Source organism: Drosophila santomea, chromosome 3R (genome assembly GCF_016746245.2).
Source record: "Drosophila santomea strain STO CAGO 1482 chromosome 3R, Prin_Dsan_1.1, whole genome shotgun sequence".
Lineage (NCBI taxonomy): Eukaryota > Metazoa > Arthropoda > Insecta > Diptera > Drosophilidae > Drosophila > Drosophila santomea.
The window spans coordinates 10,171,202-10,192,930 of NC_053019.2; the positions used below are offsets into that span (position 1 = coordinate 10,171,202).

General features: G+C 44.3%; 5 protein-coding genes across 6 annotated transcripts; all 5 read left to right on the top strand.

Moving 5' to 3' along the window:
* Positions 1–94: 94 nt before the first annotated feature.
* Positions 95–1,322, top strand: LOC120453308 (leukocyte receptor cluster member 1 homolog). Its single transcript, XM_039637964.2, has 3 exons — positions 95–236; positions 293–392; positions 450–1,322. The coding sequence occupies exons 1-3, from the start codon at positions 214–216 to the stop codon at positions 1,194–1,196; spliced, it is 870 nt and encodes a 289-aa protein (XP_039493898.1). The 5' UTR covers positions 95–213; the 3' UTR covers positions 1,197–1,322.
* Positions 1,323–1,757: 435 nt separating this feature from the next.
* LOC120451311 (protein slender lobes) lies at positions 1,758–6,826 on the top strand. Its single transcript, XM_039634880.2, has 5 exons — positions 1,758–1,945; positions 2,122–2,211; positions 2,278–5,798; positions 5,860–6,081; positions 6,142–6,826. Exons 1-5 carry the CDS (start codon positions 1,909–1,911, stop codon positions 6,577–6,579), a joined length of 4,308 nt encoding a protein of 1,435 aa, XP_039490814.1. The 5' UTR covers positions 1,758–1,908; the 3' UTR covers positions 6,580–6,826.
* Positions 6,827–7,067: 241 nt separating this feature from the next.
* Positions 7,068–7,727, top strand: LOC120451313. Its single transcript, XM_039634883.1, has 2 exons — positions 7,068–7,207; positions 7,269–7,727. Exons 1-2 carry the CDS (start codon positions 7,195–7,197, stop codon positions 7,664–7,666), a joined length of 411 nt encoding a protein of 136 aa, XP_039490817.1. The 5' UTR covers positions 7,068–7,194; the 3' UTR covers positions 7,667–7,727.
* A 114-nt stretch (positions 7,728–7,841) lies between these two features.
* Positions 7,842–8,753, top strand: LOC120451312. Of its 2 annotated transcripts, none has more exons than XM_039634881.2 (4): positions 7,842–8,034; positions 8,119–8,292; positions 8,354–8,443; positions 8,507–8,753. In XM_039634881.2, exons 1-4 carry the CDS (start codon positions 7,987–7,989, stop codon positions 8,642–8,644), a joined length of 450 nt encoding a protein of 149 aa, XP_039490815.1. In that variant the 5' UTR covers positions 7,842–7,986; the 3' UTR covers positions 8,645–8,753. The 2 variants fall into 2 exon arrangements, with proteins under 2 accessions (XP_039490815.1, XP_039490816.1); XM_039634882.2 differs by having other exon boundaries at positions 7,847–8,034; positions 8,119–8,274.
* A 247-nt stretch (positions 8,754–9,000) lies between these two features.
* Positions 9,001–20,825, top strand: LOC120452103. The gene is made up of 3 exons (XM_039636179.2): positions 9,001–9,413; positions 17,303–19,105; positions 19,166–20,825. The coding sequence occupies exons 1-3, from the start codon at positions 9,354–9,356 to the stop codon at positions 19,469–19,471; spliced, it is 2,169 nt and encodes a 722-aa protein (XP_039492113.1). The 5' UTR covers positions 9,001–9,353; the 3' UTR covers positions 19,472–20,825.
* Positions 20,826–21,729: the final 904 nt, after the last annotated feature.

The following is a 21,729-nucleotide window of genomic DNA, read 5'->3' on the forward strand; positions in this document are numbered from 1 at the left end:
CGCGCGAGTGTAAGGGGGTGTGGCCACGTCAAGTCAAAATAAATACATTTAAATATAAATAAAATAGTCCGATTTGCAAGCTAGAGAGCAAAAAATTCGGCCTGCTACGGTTAAGGCATTCGATAATTCTGAGCTATCGCCGGTCCGTCGATAGGTAGAGAGAGATGCCTATCGAAAAATCGTTTCAGGGAATGTCAACAAAGTGGAAATAAAATGAATATTTTACCAAAAAAACGGTGAGTTTTATACTAATTTTGTAGATTCCTATTATAAATTTGTCTGTATTTCTTAGCTGGCATGTGCGTACCAAGGAGAACATTGCCCGCGTGCGCCGGGATCAAGCGGCTGCCGCAGCAGAAGAAAAAGTCCGGCAGGAGAAATTGGATTTTGCAGTGGGTATTGAGCTAAGATCGTGAAAATAACATATTTATGTTTTTTTTGTCAAGTAGGAAAGCGAGGCACGAATTAACTTTCTGCGCCGCCAATCCGGCTTGCCGGAGAAGGTTTCCAAGGAATCGCAAGTGGAGCCGCAAAGTAGTACTGGAGCAAACAAAGGAGTGGATCTTTTTGCCGACTACAAGGCGAGAGTGAAGACCACCAATAAGGACCTAGAAAAGGAGAAAAAGGAAGAGCAGGAGAAGTATGAGAAACAGATCGGCTACCTCACCTACTTGGGCCAGGACACCAATGAAGCTTTGAAAGTGCGCAGCTGGTACGAGGTAGCCCCCAAAAGACCCGAAGTAGGAGATCCCACTGCAACTGAGGCTCATCTCAAGCAGAAGCTAGCGCACGATCCTCTGACTCTCATCAATGCTTTATTGCCGCCCGAGAAAAAGGATGCTAAAAAGGCCACCAAAAGAAAACGCGAAAGGACACCCACTCCTCCTCAGGAACCTTCAAAACCTCACAAGATCAAGAAATCCAAGAAGGATAAGAAGCATAAAAAGCACAAAAGCAAAACGGATTCAAAAGAGTCGCTTCTCGCCGAGGAACGCCACAAACGAGAAAAGATCGAGAGGCTGAGAAGGGAGCGCCTGCAACGTGAAAGAGCTGAGCGCCAGCGTTCCGAGGCGTTGCTCGCACCCAAGGAGCGGCCCGTGGCTGCCAGTGCAGCATCCACGCCAGCTCCCACGCCTAGGATTGTGCAAAAGTACAACAGCCAGTTTAATCCAGACTTAGCAAAGCAAAATATGTAACCTAATGTTTAAAGCCCAGCCTATGAAAATAAGCAAATATACAAGTTGTTATCGAAATAGAATGTTGTAAATAAAATAATATTCTTTGGTTAAACATACAACGAAGATTAAAGATTTTAAGCCAAAGCCCGTCAAATATTTGTATTTTTATAGATATATACATATGAAAAAGCGGCCATGGTTTATCAATCAGCATCCATCGCTTTAATACCCAATTAATCAAACGTTCGTTACAAGTAACCTTTAGGCGGAAATAGTTGAGCTTTCGGCTTGGTCATGGTTTAAATTTAGATGTGGCGATAAATCCGGTTTAAAGATAACGGCCACTTGATCGGTGCCGAAACGGACCAGTGCTGCACAGCGTGTGGAGCGGCCAAACTATTAATTGATTTTTCAATTATAATAGCAAGATATCAACTTAATATGAATTAATTAAGATAGGTTATCAGTTGAAGGTGAGATTACACTATCTACCTAACGAGTTCTGCACGGAAACTATTCCAGTTTGAATTGTAACGGCCGCCACACAAATGCGCAACAACCGGCTGCAGTGTTGGAGAACGTCGCGGTTTGCGGCACATGTGAAATTCACTCTTTGGCTCGGCGTCTTGGCGTCTTCGTTTCTATTTCTTTGTTATAATTTGCCTGCGGGTTCGAAACTCTCTTGATTTCAATTAATTGTTGTGCACGAAAAACAATAGAGCCGGGCCAAATGGATGATAATACGGACAACAACGATGGAAAGCGCGGTGAGTGGATTTCAGAGTAGGCCGTGCTGCAAAAGCAACGGGACAAGTAAGCCGGTGCTCCAAAGTCGGCCATTTTCGGGGCTCCTTTAGGCAAGCTGCTCGGCCTTTTATTCCATCTAACAAAGCTAATTCGTCAACATTACTGTCTTATCCATTTGATCCAATAAATATGGTAGTGACCCGGGCACGAACTCGTCGCTTGTCCCTTCTGGAAACAGACAGTCGTCCGAGCACTCCACAGTTGCTGGATACGGCGGCGGAACTCGGTAAGCTGTGGCCTGAATCGGATTCCAGATGTGCCAAGTCTAAGATTTAATTTCACCCATCTTAAGGTACCGCTTCGCCACGTGCCACACGCCGCACACGCCTCAACTCGTCCACTTTAGATGTGCGGACACCGACGCGAACCAGGCGCGCCTCCTTGGCACGCGGAGAGACTCCCGAGCCGACTACGCCCTCGTCGGTGAAGAGGACAGCTCGCACGCCAGCCAAGAACACCAGATCTGTACGCCAACAGCTCACACTCACAGAGGAACCGGAGGAGAATGAGGTCAAGCAGGAAATGCCCAGTCCCATTCCAAGTCCCGTGCCCAAGGAGAGCAAGGGAAAGGCGCAACGGAAACCCAGTGCCAGTCCTAGTCCAAGGCGAACAGCCACACCCACTCAGCTGAGTGATGAGAAACGAGTGACACGTTCCATGTCCCAGACTCCACCGATGGCCACTCGTTCGTCCAGTAATACGCCTCGTGATCTTAACCATTCCCCCAAAGTTGAGCAGAAAGCACCAGACACCGAGTCTGCGAAGCCTAAGATCAGTAATAAAGGCACTCCCAAAGTGGCCGTCAGGCTAGAGAAACTTCCGATGGACAAAGTCGGTGGCAAGAAGGTGGAGATGGCGAAGCAATTGATTCTGCCCGATGAACCCAAGGATAATGAAGTTATTGAGGAGCAAAATAAATCTGTAATTGCTGCCCCTTTACAAGCACCAGAAACACACCAATCCACACAACCTGCCAACGATACTGGCAAACAATCATTCCTGAAGACATTTACCACACTTTCGAAAACTCAAGGTTCAAGTAAAGCTCTTCACACTGATGACAGCGCAGACACAACTGTGAAAAGCACCCCAACAGCAACTCCCAAGAAAATTGAAGAAAACATGGATGATGTATTTAAAACTGATCAAAAGGCTCCACGCGTCGAGTCCCCAAAAGTTGAAAGAAAAATCGTGACTCCGCAGGAAGTTGATCCTGCTGCCACACCTGAAATTAAAGAAAACAACGAACCCATTGGGATAGGCAATGATATTGAAACGAAAACCCAATCTCCCCAGAAGGTTGAACCTCCTAAAACTGAAAGCAAAGAAGAAACTCAGCAGCTTATAGATCCCCCTCAAATGGAAAAGAAATCCGCTACTCCAAAAAGGGTTTCTACTGTGGAATTGCTAGACACGAGCACAGAAAAGGATGAGTCCCTGGAGTTTATGGATGCAGAAGATTCAATCGTTGAGGTAGAACCGCAAAGCAATAAGCCAGTAGAGGACCCAGAACAACAGGAGTTTTTAGACCTGGACGATGATGCGCCGTTATTTCCTTCGGAAGCTCCAAAAGATAAGGAAAATGTCAAGGACAGTGAGGAAGCACCCCAAGATGATTCAATGGATGGGGAGAAGCAAAGCCAAATCAATATTACCGAGGTTGTTTATCTGCCGGACCTAACACCCGGCATAAAATCTCGTGTTGTGGGTTCCCCTGCTGTGGAACAGAAAAAATCGGTGGGCTTCAACAACGACACTGATGAAGTAGAGGTAGAAAAGACACGGTTTCCCAAGACTCCAGGCCGTGAGAAGGTGCCAGTTTGCCGCATTCTAACTCCCAAGCCTGAGACGCCCTTAAAACTGGCCCTACAAAAGGGTCGAAATAGTTCCACACCTATATTAAAAGATCAGGAGCGCGGTCTGTCCATCAGCAAGGAGGAATTGCATCCAGCACCTGCCCAAATTGATGCTATCAAGTCATTCGATGAGCTGGAATCAAAGAATGTTGAGGATGAGATGGTGGAACCATTACACATGTCAAAGCAAAAGTCTGAGAATAAAATCCTTGCCCGGCTAGAAAGCTCTGAGGAAGAAATTACATATGAAGATGACGGAGCAGATGGAGAAAACGAGGAGGAGCACGAAGAAGATAAACCCACTTCCAACTTCGTTGACCTAGAAGCCGAAGATGCTGGGGAAGATTACGAGTCTGGAGATTCAATGGACAGTTCGATGCGCCGGGAGATGGAGGAGAATGAAATTCCAATCGATGGGGAGTCCGTTGGCAGTAAGGATACTGAGGAGTCTGCCCCAGAAGAATCCGAAGGCGACGATTCCTTTATCGTCTCTGACAATGCAGAGGAGGAGGACTTAGGCCAACTTTGCTACTCCTCCGACGAGGATGAAATTGATGATGCTGAAGAGGCGGAAAAACCAGAAAAGGCCAGTGGTAAACGTCGCCGCATTGTTATGGCGAGTTCCAGTGAGGAAGAACATGATCGGGAAGATCACCAACCTGACTCCAGTAAGAACAGAACAGAGAAGCCCAAAAACCAAAGCAACTGCTCATCCGATGCCAGTAAATTGAGCGAAGCTGCCCAGCTGTTGAACGCCAGCGAGGAGAAGTCTTCCATCTCGGAAACCGAGCTGGAAAGATCTCGACAAGTCGCTCTCAACGAACTGAACAAATCGGAGAGATTTAACAAGACAGAAACGCGACTCGATATCAGTGTCATGGAGGTGGACTCTTCTGATCACGACGAGCAGGAGAGTGCGCAGAAGGCTGGAGCCAGGAGCAACAGAAGCCTGTACGAAATAGTGGATTCCGATGAAGGGGAAGAGCAAGAACACGACGAAACTGATCCAGCTGAAAACGGAAACCCTCCCGAAATTAAAAAATCCACATCTTTCATGGCCCAAAAGCCTGATGCCAAGGGCAACAAAAGTGTATACGAAGTAATGGATTCCGATGAAGGGGAGGAGCACAAGGAGGCCGACGAAAACGAGGAGTCTGGTGAGGATAAAGAAGCCAAAAACGAGAAGTCTGATAATGATGAACCTGTTGATGGTGAAAGCGCTCCCACAATCAAAAAATCCACAATTTCCATTGCGGATGAAGAAGCTCTGCTTGCGGAATTGGCCTCTAGTGATCTGAGCCATTTGGAAAAAATGTTTAATCCTCTCCAGAAATCACGCCGTCAGTCCTTGTATGTGCCCAGTCCTGAGATGGCAGCCAAGGAGCCGAAACTGAGACGACGTAGTGAGCGGGTTCATGCTGCCAGTGACTTCTGCCCCTCGCAGTCCTTTGTTGATATGGTGGCCGAGAAAAAGAGGCAGAAAAACAAGCGCAAACGCTTGTCTAAAAGCCTATCAGGCGCTCCAGAGGATCTTGCGGATATGGAGGTCCAGCACGAGCACAAGCGCCTCAAGAGCTCAAATGGCGCGTCAACAGATTCATTGGAGGAAGACAACAATAACGACATAATGGCAGTCGCAGAAGAAGATCACAGCGATAGGGAAATCTCGGAAGCTGAAGTTCCTAATAAAGAGACGGCAGATTCTTCACCTGAGAAACCAACTGTAGAAGAATCTCCTGCAAAAGAAGAAACTGTCGCCATAGAGGAGCTTCCCCTGGAGGAGCCGAAAACTTCTTGCGAACCATCGCCATCCGAGGAAAATCCGACAGAAGTGGTAACTTCTAAGCCGAGGGGATTGGCGCCGGCCAAGGTGGAAAAGACTGCCGAATATTATTTGGCATACTGCCACAACCTCCTGGAAGCTGCCAACGAGGCTAAGTTAAAGGAAAAGAAAGAGGTCAGTTTCTTTACTACAAAATCGTATTTTCGAATGACACTAAATTCGTTTATTCCTTTAGCATCTCGCCAGCGGAGCGAAGCAAAAGAAACCAAAACGACTGGCTGCGCAAGCGCCTTCCAAGCCCCTGGTCACCATGGCCTCAGAACCGGAAACCATTAGCACGAGATCGTCCAAGCAGCCACCGCCGCTGAAGAAGGATGTGAAGCGCCTACAGGCAGCACGCCAGGCTGTGAGTCATGCTGTGAACCTACTGGCGCTACCAAAAGCCACCGTCGCAGAGGTAAGCGTTAGTTAGTCACGTGACAAATATGACATAACCAAAACCCTTTGTCGTCCGCAGCCTCGCACGCTTTCACGGAAACTGTCGCCGCAGCCGCCAGTGGTGGACAAGAAATCAGCCAAACAGAAGAAAAAGGAGAAGAAGCAAAAGCCCCAGGAGGCATCGCCGTTGAAGAGTTCCGATGAGGAGAACCACGGCCATCGTATTCGAACGAATGCCGGCTACGTGACGGTGGTCGATGAGCCGCCTAAGAAAGTTCCCAAAATCGAGCTGATCAAGACCAGTTCGGGCATGGTGCGAGTCGAGCCGTGCACTCCAAAGCAGAAGTACTTCCGCGAGCTGCCGCCCACACCGAAAATGCATGGGTTCCGCGAGGAGCCAGGACCCTCCGGGGTGTCAAGGAAGCGGGCCAAGCACCAGGCACCCAAGATCGAACACAATTCCGCCAAACAGGCGGCGCTGCGCTTTAAGGAGCAGATATTCGCGCGCAGGTCTTAGGATAGATTATATTTAGAGAGAAATTAGTGGAAATGTCAAGTGTACACAATTGCATACTTTAGTATTTGTTTCTTTTCATTAACATTTCCCAAATTGAATTTGATTATATTATTTGTTCTTTGAAATATTTGTTACGAAATCCCTTGCTCCTTGCCATTTATTATCATATTTTGTTTAATTGCACATCACTTAACCACAATCACCATACACATACCTCAGAAATAAATTTATGTTTGTTGAATTCTAAGCGATTTGTCCAGCTAATGCTTGCAAGGTGGTTGATCCAACCAAGATATGAAATCGATTGAAAAGTATTTTAATATTCCAGGTGCACAATCACTATAAGAAATTGTCGGACTTGTTCCTTTTTTTTGAGCATGTGAGAAACAGAAAATAAAGTTTATCGATACAAATACAAAATGAAGAACGAAACATTGATTTTAATAGAGTTCCAAACACAAGGGTTTATGGTAGCCCTAAAATAAAACTTATACCCCTTTAAGCGTATTACCCATCACTGAGGAATTCTCTGGAAAAATAGGCGCTTGCGTTTCTGCCAGTTTGCACGTGACTGTTCCGGACCGTAGAGCGTTTTCATAAGTCAACCATATCGCAATGCTGAAAAGATGTTCGTAAAATGCTGTTCCATCCGCAGAATTTGTGTTACCTACTTCCATGTTTGCTTTTAGTCCTTTCACCAATTGCTGAAGCCAACAGCCAAGACGAGCTCAGCTCTCCCCAGGTCAACAGCTCCAACGGATCGTCTTTGAAACGGAAACGCAGGTCACACAGCTTCTCGGATTGGTCCGGCAATCTGGAGAGATTGGGATTGCGGCACATGACGAAGCGCGCCATGTTGGAGGACACTGATGGGAGATCTCTTGAAAAAGCTGCCAAAGAGAAGGTCAAGTCGAAGGAGCATGCACCTCTGAAGGGACTGGCTCCATACATGTTGCGTGAGAAGTTTGGAATCCGCGTGGCTAGTATTTGGACCAATGCTGGCTACGTGATGGTGATCAGGGAACCCAGGAAGCCTAGGGTAGAAATAATTAATACCAGTTCCGGCAGTTGGCTGGAGAAGCGGTAATTGTTCCACGAAACTCACTTATATGAATACAGAATGTATATACCATAATAACCATATATATGTCACTATTTTTAATAAACAAGCCGCAAGCTAGGAGCTCAGTTCTGCGACTGAATTGAAAAATGAATATATATTTATATATTTGAGATATTTTCTAATTTGGGAGTTCTTAATTGAAAGTATGCTGTTTGTCTAGTGTCGCCTTACAAAACGGATAAGCTTGTTCCAAAATATCCACATTTTCTTGCAACTCGCTTTATTCTACACCAAATTTCTTTTCGCTTGGTTTTCTGAGTTCTCTACGTAGTTTTAAACCGAAAATGGTGGTGCTTACACGCAGTGCAGCCAAGTTGAAGGAGAACCAAGTGGTGAGCTCTGGAATGGAATGCTTAAATAGATACTTAAATAAGTATCACTAAATGTTTTATTGTTCTGCCTTGGCAATTAAAAAGGTCACGCCTTCTAAGCCAGAGATCGCGGTGACTGACCAGAATCTCCGGGCTGCGTCCAAAGGACCTCCGGCGCCCAAGAAGAATGCGAAGAGACTGCCGGAAGTACGAGAGTCCGCCGACGAGGCTGTAAATCTTCCGAAGACCCTGGTATCTGAGGTACTATCTGATGAGACAGTAAGAAATATTCTATATATATACACACTTATTAATATATTATGAAAAATAAAATATGCAGGCAGCAGATACAAAAAAAAAGGGCGAAAAGCAACCGGCTTCCAAAGTGAGATCCACAATCGAAAGTCCTGAAGCAGCGACCAAACAAAATGTAAGATTAAGATACAGATACTAACCTTCTAGAATTTTAATGGTCATAACATTCCAATTTAAGGCAAATTCAAATATGAAGCCCAGCGAAAAGAAGTCGACAAAGAAGCCGAGGTCCAAGAAGTGCCTGTCCAAAGACACGCTTGCGGAGATGCCCATCCAAAAAGCTGGAAAAGATCACACCAAACATCCAGCTAAATAATTTGTATCACGTTGCGTTTTGTTTTTCCGTTTTGAGTTTATTTTCCTAAATTGATTTTAAGCATTGGGTTTTCAATGTAAATGCCACATAAAAGGGAGCACATAATTAATGAAATTCTTTTCTTTCACTTTTAACAAAGTGAAATGCCAGCTACCTATTGGGCATGTTAAATTATTTATTTTAAAAGAATGCGATAAAGTAAGATTGCATTTTAAAAAACCGTTACACTCAGGGTTGGGTGCCTAGCTAACCGCTTACCCGAGCTCCCAACCTACCACTGGTTGCTGCGCCGAGCACTGTTGGTGTTTTTCAAAAACCAAACTACGGTCACACCGGTGCACTGCGCTCTCATTTTTCGTTCGAATTTTGGACCGGGCGGGTTTAACTTCAACGCTGCTCCGCGACTTCGAATACGAGACCGGTGTTAGTGCGCTCCTGATAACTGCGATAAATCGAGCGCGAGCGCCATGTACGGAGTGTCCTTTTGGAGGAAGTAGAATTTGAAAAGTGCTGAGATCGCGGCTTCGATTGCCAACGAACAACGGTGTTGCACTGAATTATAGTTTTTGTGCACTGTTTCGAAATTGAACCGTTCATCGGTTTTTGGGATTAAGAAGCAGAGCGGCGGGTGAAATTCCGGAGAAATCAGGCGCCAGGCGGAAACATAGATCAAAACAAAGTGCATGCTAAAAACATAAAAGACATCACCATGTTCGAACTGGAGGATTATTCGAGCGGCATACACGAGGGTTTCTTCAGCAAATATGCGGTGAGTTGAACCAAAAACAGACAAAAAAGACGAGCTACGAACTACGAGCTACGAGCTGAACGAGAATAATAACTTTCTGCACACATTTTGCCGGCCGGCCACACACACGCACCCACACACTCGCATGTGCTCAGACACAGACAGGCGCAATTTTTGAATTTAACGTTCGGTCTCCACGTTCCCCACACCCCAACTGTTCCCATACCCACCTGAAGTTGAAAACCCACCACCAAGAACAGTTTGGCGGCGAAACTTTGGTTCCACTCGCCATCTCGCTCGCCCCTGCGTTCAAGTATTCCCCGCCTCGCTCGCTCCAAAGCTTTGTTGTTGACTCGCCAATTCGCCCTCGCCGCGTTTAACGTGCAATTTTGAATTTCATATTCGCCGCCGTCTATTTACTCGCTTTTGTTCCCAGACTGTGGCTATGTGTGTGTATGTCTGTGTTTACTTTTGATCGTTAAGCTTTGAAAATTGCCTTTTCGCTTTTCGCCCAATAAACTGATGATTAATTACAACCGGAACACAGCTAGCGCCGATAATATATAATGGAAGTGTAGTACCAATGCGTTTGAGGAAGTCTGCTGTTTATTTTGGGGGTTACTAACTCGGCTAGCCGAAGAATTCACCTCTGTTAAGCGACTGTTATTCGCACTAAACTGTGGACATCAATTCACTTTTCACGGAAGGGGATTGCCAGTATTATTCTACTTGTATCATTAGTACACTTGGATTATTTTACTCTGCCGCAGTCAGCACAAGTCTTTCTTTTGTTGTAGCCATTCGCAATTATTTGGCTTATTTATTTTTTGTCACACACAGCGGCGGTTGAAACAATAGAACAGCTCAGAATATCTAAGTTGTAATAATTTATGGGACTTTAGAATTTCTTATCTAAACTTTCAAATGGAAACTCTTAAATCTACACATTATGTAAGAGGAAGAAACCAATGGACAAAGTTTTGAAATACAAGGATAATAAGTTTAGAATAATCAATTTAATTTTATTTCTTCTGGGGATTTTCCTTTCACAAACTTACAGCCTTCCTCAGTAAGGCGCAAGTTATTTAACTTGCAATCCTATTCTCTTGGCCGCCACTGTGGCGCTGAGTACTTTAGTGTGTTTCTCCGCCGGTTCGCTGAGTTTTTCGTCTGGGGGCCTCTTCTTCGGCTTTTGCGTTTTAAACTTTTTGAAGGCCAAGCGTTCACCTCGAATATCTTGGTTTTCATCTGTTTTAGCCTGTTTTAGTCACTAACCAACCAAGTGGCAAATGATTTTGGGCTGGAAAGTGGGCCTAAAGGTTTTGGAGTTTTGGTGTAGACTAACCGCCAAAGTCGACAATCCGTCAGCAGAACTGACCTCCAGCAAAGTTTGCACATTTTCAAATGGAAAATCAAAAGTTCGGACTTGAAAAACATGTGCGCCTGTTAATTGCAACATGCAAAACTCCACACACACGCACGCACAATCTACAAGTGTTGCGAATCGCCAGTATGTGTGTGTGTGTATGGGAGTGTGTGCGCGAAGGGGAACAAAGAAAAGCAAACAAAATGAATCGTTTCATCTTGTGCGCTTGTGTGAGTGCGAGTGTGAGAACAAAACAAAAGAAAAGCAAAAAGCAACAGTCGACAATAATTCCCACATTAAAAGCTTTTCTCCCACCTTCTCCCATCTCTTTCGCACTGTTCTCTTTCGTCTCCGAGGTTTCGGCAACCTTTGTTGCTGCAACATAGCAGCAAAGAAAGAAATTAGCGAAACAAAAATCAAAGCAAAAAGCCAAAGCCAACAGAGCCCAGCAAAGAACAACTTCAAAGTTCAACGCGCTTTCCACTGGGGCCTTTCGAGTGGGGCGATTTCTGTGGGTGGCGGCACACCTACCCCCAAAATGCATAGAAGGTGGAAAAGAGATGGGCATACGAGGGCTGTGGGAGGCATGCCACTTGTCTGCATTTCGCTCTGCTGCCAAATATGAGCGCCCAGCTGTATGCCGCATAGATTTTCTCACGGCCCCAGCACACACACTCACACACACACCCACGCACATATGTACAATCACTCATGTGGGACAGTTGCTTTTACCTATAGGAAAGTTCAGACCTAAATAAATATTGCTATATTTTCAAAATATTACCAAAAACGTTGATACTTTGATACTTAACTTATCCAATAAATTAAATACAGATAAAATAATGAATTTAGGTTTTTCCCTCGATAAGAAAAATTAACTTACCCTGAAACCAAATGATCAAAGAAGTTATTAAGCTTACATATCGTAAAACTCATAAGATTTCTCACCCAAACCAACTAATTGCCCCAAAAAACCCACACAAACTTCGGCATGAAGTGAAGTTTCTTAAAAAGCAGCGATCAAATGGATTTCCAGGCTAAAAATAAACATTTGGCAAATGCTGATTTCTGATTTCGTGAAACACATGCAGTTAATGAATGAAATAACCCGGGGAATCTGCCGATTTACTTCCCGCTAAACCAAGAGATTTAAAAACGATTTACGACCCGAGATCATCCTGTGTATTTAAGGATGTTACTTTGCATTGGGACTTGGGACTGGGACTCGGTTGGCCATGCAGGCAATTCAGGCAAGCGACTTTTATTGCACCATAAAGTAATTTACAAATGGGCGCTCATGACCTCATGGAAGATACATCCATCCATCCAGAAAGGTCCACGGAAATCGTTGCTTTTACCTGAGCGAGGGATTCCATTCCAATCTGGCTGCCTTCATTATTTGCCATCTCTTCTGGTGTTTTCTCTGTGTGTCAGCAGAGTGATTTCCTCGGAGGTGAAAGGCGGAGAAAGATGGAAAAGAATAGGTGCAACAAAAGAAACGAAGCAGATGCAGGAAATGCAGAAGAACACGTACAATAATCGCCAGTGACGACGAGTCCTGCCGAGAAAGGACGAAAATACCCTCGCCGGCAGCTCCTTGGTTCGTTGCACAACTTGAAAGGGCCAACTGTAGGCAGCTGCAACTGAGCAGCAACAACTTTTTACTGCCAGGGGCGAGGGTCTGACGTGGTCATGGGGAGGGGTGAAGGGGTGGGGGCTGTAGGCCTTGTCGAAGTTTTACTGACAACTTTTGCATTTTCCTTTAATCCGTCTGCTGGCCAAAAAGAGCTTGCTGCGAACTTTGTTCGCCTGTTCGATGCATTTTTATTTCGGCACATTTTTTCGAGAATTTTTTTGGGGGGGCAAAACGTAAGAAAAGAACATAAAAAAGAAAAACAAGAAAATAAAATTGAGATGTGGGGACAGAGAAAGGTGGGCAGGCTTTTCATTTTCAAACTGACTTCCTAGGCCTTTTCCTCGACGTTTCTGCACGCCGCATTCGAAAGCCGGTTGATTTATTAGGTCTCTCGTGCTGAGGGATTTATTAACCCTTCACCCGCACACTGTCCTCGATGTGGCCCCCATTAAAACATTGAAAAAGGTGCGGAAAGTGGCAATTCTTTGGCACCGGAGGCCCGAGCTGTAAACTAATTAGAGCCAGGAAGTTTGCTTTCCGTTGGCGCAAATGCAATTCTAAACTGTTTACGATTCTGGTTCTGGAATTGCAGCTTACGGCGGCAGGAAGAATAGAAAGCTACAGTGGCCTACCGATAATGCGGATGTTGAACTCGCTTCTACACACACATACATAAAATATACATATCGTATATTCCCATAAAATTTATACATTTGTGCAGCTAGTTTTCTGATATATACAAAAATAAATTTTAATTTTAAAAAATTCCCGAATTAAAGTATTCACGCTTATGAAGGGTTGAAGATATCGAATTATATTACAAAAATTTAGGGCAATGTAATGAGAACGCCCCAGTTCTGTATTGTGTGATTCACTCAATCGATCACTTACTGTACCGCAAGCAACAGAGCCAAACTACAGACACATCAACCCTCGAGTTGCAGCTGCCTGAGTCCGCTTCCCCTTCCCCTGCCCCTTTCCCTTGTCCTCCAATTTCGACTGGAAACTGGCAATTCAACAGAGGGCAGGCCAAAAGGTTATCACATAGACAGGGAAGCGCACACACACACACACACTCAGTTTGGTTAGGAATTTAGCGAGGGGAGGTCGAAGGAAATCATCCGGTTGAGGCGGGGAAGTATCCTCTTCAGTCTTTCTATCACTCCCACAATGGAGCCATATCATATCATCTGCGTTCTATTTCGCCTGTAATGCTCAATTAATGACTGCGGGGGTGAAGGCGGAAGGGGTGGGGCTGGGGCTGGGGATGCGGGTTAACTGGCGGCAAAGGGTTAAAGGGCTGCCGAATTTCCCAAACAAAAACACATAATTCAGCATGAAATCTGTACGAAATTGGTGAATCATTTTCCAATTGGGGTAGATTAGGGCGAAGGGATGGCGATTCAGAGAATTAGGGTTTGATTAATATCGATTTGGTTCGTTATAATGTTCATAATACGTTCAAATGCAACCAGGCAACTGATTCAGATTTATTTGGCTATGGTCTCCTCAGATTCGATAAACTTACGAGATGATGGGAAGATCTGTGAAATGGCAGATGTATTTCGCGGCATATTCATATAATGAATTGAATCACCCTGCTTAGATTTGCAGTCTGCTTTTCCTCATTGTCCGGAGTCCTATATCCCCTTTTCAAATATCAATTAAACCAAATCATGAACACTTTGTTCCATTGAGTCTTATCGCCACTCCATACAAATCGATTGAAAACCAAAAACTGAGAAACTGCAGAGCACCGCCAGCTGCCGAAGATTGCCAGCTGTCCCGGTCTTCTGTTTTCTTTCTTCAGGCGCCCTGACTTGCGACTTGTGCCCCTCCTTCGAGTTTCCCTTTTATCGACTGTGTTGCATGTTGCAAGAAGTCAGCCAGCAGTCGGTGCTGACTTTTAGCCCGGTTCGCTGGTCCGCTTATCGGGCAAACACCTGCCGCCAGCTAATTCGATTTGGTTTGGGCCAGGATGCGCCATCTGGTGGTGCAGGGGAGGGCGCAGACGAAACTAAGGAGTGGTGTAATATTGGGCAAAACTATTGCCAGATTGGATTGGGAAAGCCAGCACTCGAGGAAAACTTGTTACCTGTTGCTATCTCAAATATCTTGTGGTTTCATAATATATATTTTATTATAATAACCCACCTGTTACTGCACATTTACTTAGTGGCTTCCCATTTTCCCAAGTGCATTTCAATAGCATAATGGAAAAACGGGCGGAAGCACTTGGATGCCACTTGAAAATTTCGAACTGACAAAACCGGGATCCACAGAATTCCCAGCATCGCCCCTTTTGGCATTCCTCACATCCCGATTATTTCGTCGCAGACACATGGGATTTCGCATTGGGAATGGGGAAATGCTTGTGGGGATTTCTGATGAAGGGGTAAGGTAAGGTGCTTCTTTGGGGAGCACCCAGTTCACTTCGCCTTTTTTCTTTCAGTCTGATAAAAGGACACCCGAACATGCGCCTGCACCAATTTATGATATCCTGCTAAATTATGCAACTTATCACTCTCGTGTGGCAAACTCCACACACACACACCCACACTACATGCAGACAAATATCATCATTCCGGCGTGTGTATGTATATGCTCCTGTCTATCGATTTTCCAGATTTCCCGCGCATAAAGCAACAACACTACAGTCGTCCTCGTTGGGGGTCACCAAGTGACCCCGCCCCCTTTTTTGGGGTCAGGTCAGTGTTTTGTGTTCTCTGCTCTGCTTCAAGGACACCTTGACATTGAACTCCCTCTCTCGCTCTCTCTCTCTCTCGCTTTTCCTCCCGTCATCCCACTCACACACCGCTTCTAACAGCAGCGCCACTTTTAACAGCCGCCCAAAAACTGTAAAGTACGAAAAGCATCCAATTTCATATTACATTTTCCCAACAGAGCTGCGAAAAAAAAACGAAAAAGAATATCAAAGTTCGCAAGCGAAAACGGCGAAAAGCAAAAGTACTCGGTGTGTTTTTGCTGCCTTTGCTTTACTTCGTTTCACTTTGCTTCTGTTGTTTCTGTTGTTGGCCGCCTTGTGTTTTCCGTTCTCAGCAACTCGCCGCATGTTTTGTTGCCTACTGTACGCGCAACAGAGGTCGCAACTTCGCCTCTGTGGCAGCTCTGTTGTGTGCGTTCTATGTTTTTGTAAATTTCCTACCCTCTCTTTCTGGCTCTCTTGGTCTTCTCTCGCACTCTGTCTCTCTCAACTTCGCCGCATACATAGAGGAAAAAAAAAGGGGGAAACAACAACAACAACGACTGAGAACAGCGCAAGCGAAGTTTCCCTGTTTTTCTGTTTTTGTACGGCTTTAATTCCCTTTTTGCCTCGCGCAACACTGAAGAAAATTCTGCAAAGGTATATTGCAACTAAAAAATTGAATGGGTTAAAAAATATTTCGAAGTGTTTTACTTACATATTCGAATTCAAAAAGTGAGTCACTTTTGGCGAGGAGGAAGGGAGCTTACGGCACTCCTGGTGCACCAAGATCACCGCGATTCCTCGATTGTGTTGCATAAAACTTTCAATTTTTCTGATATCCGGTTTGGCCACCGACTTTGTTGTTGCTGCTGTGTGGCCTTCCCGCGGCCTGGACCTCGACTCCTTTACGTCTTCCTCCCACTTTGCGATATGTTTATGTCGTGTAAATACAGCGAGCGGCAAGATAATAGCATTTCAAAGTATACAACAGAAATAGCTCTACAAATATCGAAATATTTCTGTCTTATTTGTAATGTATCTTAAATGTTTCCACAGTCAAATAATTTTATTAGACGAAATAAGTTCAATAAACTGAAGCTGTCTTTATTTAGCTAACCACCACTGTATGTACTGTCAGGGAAAAAAACTGTTTACATGTTGCTGATATTTTTGTTGTTGTACTGGTTCTGGTGTTGCAACATGAGTTATTTTCGTTGTTTTGTTGTTGGGCGTGCTATATGGAACTCAGAAATATCCGAACCCCCGACTTTTTCCCTTTTCCTATCCTTCGGCCGTCTGCTTCGGTTTTGTTTATTTTTTTTCTCTTACAGGCTGCCATGCCTTGGCGCGCAAAACTGGTTTTGAACTCGGCTCTGTTGCTCCTGTGGTCCCTCATTTGTTGTTGTTGTTTTTGTTTTGTTTTGTTGTTGTCCGTGCCTCATATAGAAAATGAAAACTTATACGATCCCCACAAGTATCAGCACGGGGATATCGGATTCGGATTCGTATTCGGACCCAGATTCGAGCGACTTGTATTACAGATTTAATCATTATAATATATGTACGCTCTTATATACATACATACATACATGCATTCCTACGTGGGATATACACACATAGTATGTGTGCAAAGGAATTGTATCCTACGAGTTCTTAGGAAAATGAAAGCGCGGGAAAATGATCAGTACGTGTTTCTGGATTTGTTGATGTTTTGATTTGTGCTACGCGTAGCGAAATGAATGAAATGAAATATTTGGGTCCATTTACATTACGTTTTTTAGCAAGGAATTTCATGTCGATAAAACACATTCATATGTAAATTGTTGGCTGGCAAGTGAGGGAACTTGTCCTCGGATGTAAATTACGTTTGGGGGCCAGTGTTTGTTTCCTATATTATGCTATATGTAATGGTGAATATGCAGCATTAGCTATGCTTCTTAATTTTCTACGACTTTTTTGCTATTGTATTTAAAAGTGTAACGAAAGGCCTTTGTTTTTAAAACTTTTAAAATACAAAGAAAACAAAATTTATTATTTTTAAGTATTCGTTTACTAATTGTAATACATATTTTTATTCTTAAGTATATTATTGCAGTGCAAACACTAGAAAAAGTGTTGGTTACTGACCATAATAGATTGAAAAGCTTCAAATCATTATAAACTGTATTTATAACCAGATGTATGTAACTTCTGTTCTGCAGGATGCGGCTGGACCCTCGCTGGACTTTTATGTATCCGACTCGATGCAGGAGATGCTGAACGTGGACATCCGCGCAGAGATCGCCAATGTGGTGGGCAGTTCCAGCAGCGACTTCACCTCGTCCCTGGACCAAACCCTGGAAGCTATATCCGCGATTAACAACAACCAGAGCAATGGGAACAGCAGCCAGTCAGCTTCCTACAATGCGAATACCAATTTCCTGACCAGCAGCGCACTCCATGCCTCGCCCACAGCCAAATGGATGGGCTCGTCGGCCAGTTTTTGGTCCAACAGCGATTACTATGCGGATTTGGGGGCCTGTGTGAATCCCATTTCCGTGATGCCACTGATTAATTCGACTTCCGCAGGAATGTTCTCGCCAAAGAGAAACAAGACAGCCTCAAGCACACAGGGAAGATCGGGAGCCGTGCCCTCTTCGCCCAACGCCGAAAGGGATCAGCACAAGTCCCACCTGACCTTCTCGCCGGCTCAGATGAAAGTCAGTGCAGGCTCCATGCGGCGGGATCAGGTGATGGCACACATTCCCAAGCAGATATCCGTGGTCACGGGCACCGGAACCACAGCGCCCGCCACAATGGCCACAAATTCGGTGCTTCAAAGGCGAAATTCCTCGGCCGTGGATGCTGTTCGTAAGGATTTGGTCACAGAGCTGCGTAAAGCCCAATCCAGTCCAGTGCCAAGTTCCGTGGACGAGCTGGGCAAAGGAAAGGGGACCACACTGCTAAATGGAGGTGTTGGGGCGACCAACACAATTAAACTGGCACCTGGCATCGGCGGTTTGACCTTTGCCAACAGCGCAGCATACCAGAAACTGAAGCAAACTTCCTCGGTCAAGTCACCAGGCGGCATCTCGCCTGGAGCAGGATCCAATGTGGGTCTCAAGCGTGAGGACTCAAATAAGCGAGGTCTGCAGGCCAGCGCCACACCAAAGAGCATTGCTTCGGCGGCAAACTCGCCGCATCATCAAATGCAGAGCAACTACAGCCTAGGATCACCTTCATCACTGTCCTCTTCATCTGCATCGTCTCCCCTAGGGAATGTGAGCAACCTGGTCAACATAGCGAATAACAATACCACCGGAGCTGGATCCGGCCTGGTAAAGCCTCTACAGCAAAAGGTCAAACTGCCGCCGGTGGGCAGTCCGTTCCCGAAGCCAGCCTATTCTTACTCCTGCCTCATCGCTCTGGCCCTCAAGAACTCGCGTGCAGGATCCCTTCCTGTTTCGGAAATATATAGTTTCCTCTGTCAGCATTTCCCGTACTTCGAGAATGCCCCCAGTGGCTGGAAGAACAGTGTGCGTCACAACCTGTCTCTGAATAAATGCTTTGAGAAGATCGAAAGACCAGCGACGAATGGCAACCAGAGGAAGGGCTGCCGTTGGGCCATGAATCCCGATCGTATCAACAAAATGGACGAGGAGGTGCAAAAGTGGTCACGCAAGGATCCGGCTGCCATACGTGGAGCCATGGTATACCCTCAGCATTTAGAGTCCCTGGAAAGGGGAGAGATGAAGCACGGATCGGCGGATTCGGATGTAGAGCTGGACTCGCAATCGGAAATTGAGGAGTCTTCGGATCTGGAGGAGCACGAATTCGAGGACACTATGGTGGATGCAATGCTGGTGGAAGAGGACGAGGAAGCCGACGAGGAAGAAGGGGATGATGATCAAATAATAGGCGATTTTGATGCGGAAGATGAGCGTCATGTCAACGGAAACCAATCGAATACCCTACCCATAGACCACGCACTACTTGGTCAAAAAACTAGCGACTTTGATATAGAGGTGAGTTTAAAAAACCATATTCTTAAACTAACAATATTATAATTCCTCTTCATTTTTCAGGTCGGCGATCTATACGACGCAATCGACATAGAGGATGATAAGGAGCAAGTGCGTCGAATCATCTCAAGTGAACAGGCACAGCACATCATTGAGTTAAATCCTGCCGATCTAAATGCCACCGATGGCTACCACCAGCAGCCGGCATTGAAACGGGCTCGCGTGGACATCAACTACGCAATTGGCCCGGCTGGCGAGTTGGAGCAGCAATACGGCCAGAAGGTGAAGGTGCAGCAAGTCATACAGCCCCAGCAGCATCCGCCCACCTACAACAGGCGCAAGATGCCGCTGGTCAACCGCGTCATCTAGAGCGGGGCACAGCCCAAAAACCCATTACATTAATCACTTAGTTTTAGGCCTTTGGTATTTAAGAAACCCCTGCTACGCTTAAACGTAATCCTTAAGCCCCATCATCCAATATCAAATATCAGTTTTCAGTTTCGTGTGCAAAACCCAAATTGTTATTAAATTTCCCATCTTATTTGTAGTTCAGTTTGGCTGCCGTTTGATTTTAAATCTCGATTAGAGCCTGTGCCAGCTGAAAAAGAGAGATAGCTTGTGCGCTTTTGTTTTTGCATAATTTAACTCTTTCTATAGTCGCTTCTCGAATAAATCTGTATTATAATGTTCCCAAAGAACCGAGATATTGCTCCACTTGACGATATTTCCGTTTTAATTCGCCTGACGCTTGAGGAGAAAAACTCAATAGGTTCCAATGACGACGCATGAAGCATGTTAATATTTTACCAGACTCGAGCATCGGGTGGTTTGAGTTGCAACTTTTGATTTGATCTCCCTACTGACAAATGAATTTTCATCCTTCAATTGATAAGAAACTTGACAATGCATTTATGACAAATGATTCCACGCGTAGTCGTAGAATAATATTAATGTGCAACACAACGATTATTTTGACAACGAAATGTGAACAGTAGGTTTATATTTCGACCTTTTGTTGATTATTACACCACATGGTGACAATTCGCATTTGTTGCGAACATTTTCAGCTAACGTTTAAGAAAGTTGAAAGAGAATTGATCACACATACTTGCCGGTCCAGTATTCGTAAGCGATGTATAATGAGGATTTTTACAGAACTTTTATACGAATTGTACTGTAACATGGAAAACCAACAAATATTGTCGGAAAGTTAAGTCAATTAATTATACGGCTAGTTTATAAGGCGGTTCGGTATGTAAATAGTTTACACGCAGAGAAGAACTTGTATACTATGTGCTTAGATCTATGTAATATGTATGTAAATTAGTTCGTAAGCGAAATCCGAATTCCAAATAACACAAGATCCGAAAACCAATAAGACTTAAAAGAAGCGTACCAGACTAATGAACATGATCAGGCCTCAGAAGTAAATAGTACAAAGAGCTCGGCATTTAAATCCAAGCATTTACAAAGCCAACTCAAGGATGGCTCATGGAATCAAACCGTTTTTGTTATTACCCTTTTCTTTTGTGATGCTTCGACTCAGCTTGCGCATTCAACAATTCCATTTACGAACCAGCAACATTCATGCATTTATTGTTGTAATATTAGCACCTAAATAGCACTACCATATTATATTTAATCCTTAAGTCAAGCTCTGTAAATCTCTAAGCTAAGAAAAACAATTTTTGTATAGAGTTGTTAGAAAATCAATTGACAAAACAAAATTGAAACCAAAAAAAAATAAATATAATAAAATTACACTTAATGTTGTATTATTTATCATATTCATTCTGAACTAAACACTTTTGGGTAAGTAACAAATTTTTTAAGCCACTGAGACTTTTGAGAAAAGTTGATTTGTAATTAAACAGCCCGTTTCATTATTTTATTGACAGTTTTTATTTCACATACATAAATAGTTTTGACATTTTAAAATTTCAGTTTTCAAATTACTTTTATTTTTCAACAACCAATAGAACTTATATGCTAGCTAAGCATTTCGCATTTTGAGCAAACCCAGTTCCTACAAAGGAACCTCTGGTAATTATCGTCGGTTTCATGGGCCGAACAGAGCATATAGTTCAGATGTGTGCTTTCTAGGACTAGACTGTTGGATACCGATGCAGTTCGTGGCCTGCGTATCGCATACCTCTTAGTTGACTTAAAAAAACCGTTTCGCTAGCTGCTTGTACTCTTATCCAAAATGGCATAAAATACTATGATAAGCGCCTCTGTTAAAATACATGTTTCGTAATAAAATGATTCCTTGTAGTTAAAATATACATACACGCTTATGAATCTTTATGTATAATTAATATTTAGGTAATGTAAATTGTATTGTTTCAAAATTGAGTGTTAATCTTTGCACATTTAAGGCCTGTTGTTCACTTAGCTTAGGTTTCGCGTTTTGAGCTGGCTGTGGGTCTTCCACTCGAACTTGAGCAAGCGGTTCGATGTGTTCCATGTGAGCTGTGTTCCTTCGCTATAATCTAGAAGCTTCCTGACTAATCCCTCTGAGTGCGCGTGTGGGTGCTAAGACTATGTGTGTGGTGTGCGCCGTGCGCTATGATATACAAGATCGTTTGTTGAAACCAGACAAAACTGATGCCACCTCCAAACCCATC

What these genes read in the sequence shown, in the direction of transcription:
- LOC120451312 (XM_039634881.2), top strand. Translation starts at nt 7,987, where the DNA reads ATGGTGGTGCTTACACGCAGTGCAGCCAAGTTGAAGGAGAACCAAGTG. An exon ending in AGTTGAAGGAGAACCAAGTG is followed by an intron (nt 8,035 to 8,118) that starts GTGAGCTCTGGA and finishes GCAATTAAAAAG; the next exon opens with GTCACGCCTTCTAAGCCAGA. An exon ending in AAGCAGCGACCAAACAAAAT is followed by an intron (nt 8,444 to 8,506) that starts GTAAGATTAAGA and finishes TTCCAATTTAAG; the next exon opens with GCAAATTCAAATATGAAGCC.
- LOC120452103 (XM_039636179.2), top strand. Translation starts at nt 9,354, where the DNA reads ATGTTCGAACTGGAGGATTATTCGAGCGGCATACACGAGGGTTTCTTC. An exon ending in GTTTCTTCAGCAAATATGCG is followed by an intron (nt 9,414 to 17,302) that starts GTGAGTTGAACC and finishes TCTGTTCTGCAG; the next exon opens with GATGCGGCTGGACCCTCGCT. An exon ending in CTAGCGACTTTGATATAGAG is followed by an intron (nt 19,106 to 19,165) that starts GTGAGTTTAAAA and finishes TTCATTTTTCAG; the next exon opens with GTCGGCGATCTATACGACGC.
- LOC120451311 (XM_039634880.2), top strand. Translation starts at nt 1,909, where the DNA reads ATGGATGATAATACGGACAACAACGATGGAAAGCGCG. An exon ending in AGTTAAAGGAAAAGAAAGAG is followed by an intron (nt 5,799 to 5,859) that starts GTCAGTTTCTTT and finishes TTATTCCTTTAG; the next exon opens with CATCTCGCCAGCGGAGCGAA. An exon ending in CAAAAGCCACCGTCGCAGAG is followed by an intron (nt 6,082 to 6,141) that starts GTAAGCGTTAGT and finishes TGTCGTCCGCAG; the next exon opens with CCTCGCACGCTTTCACGGAA.
- LOC120453308 (XM_039637964.2), top strand. Translation starts at nt 214, where the DNA reads ATGAATATTTTACCAAAAAAACG. An exon ending in AATATTTTACCAAAAAAACG is followed by an intron (nt 237 to 292) that starts GTGAGTTTTATA and finishes TGTATTTCTTAG; the next exon opens with CTGGCATGTGCGTACCAAGG. An exon ending in AGGAGAAATTGGATTTTGCA is followed by an intron (nt 393 to 449) that starts GTGGGTATTGAG and finishes TTTGTCAAGTAG; the next exon opens with GAAAGCGAGGCACGAATTAA.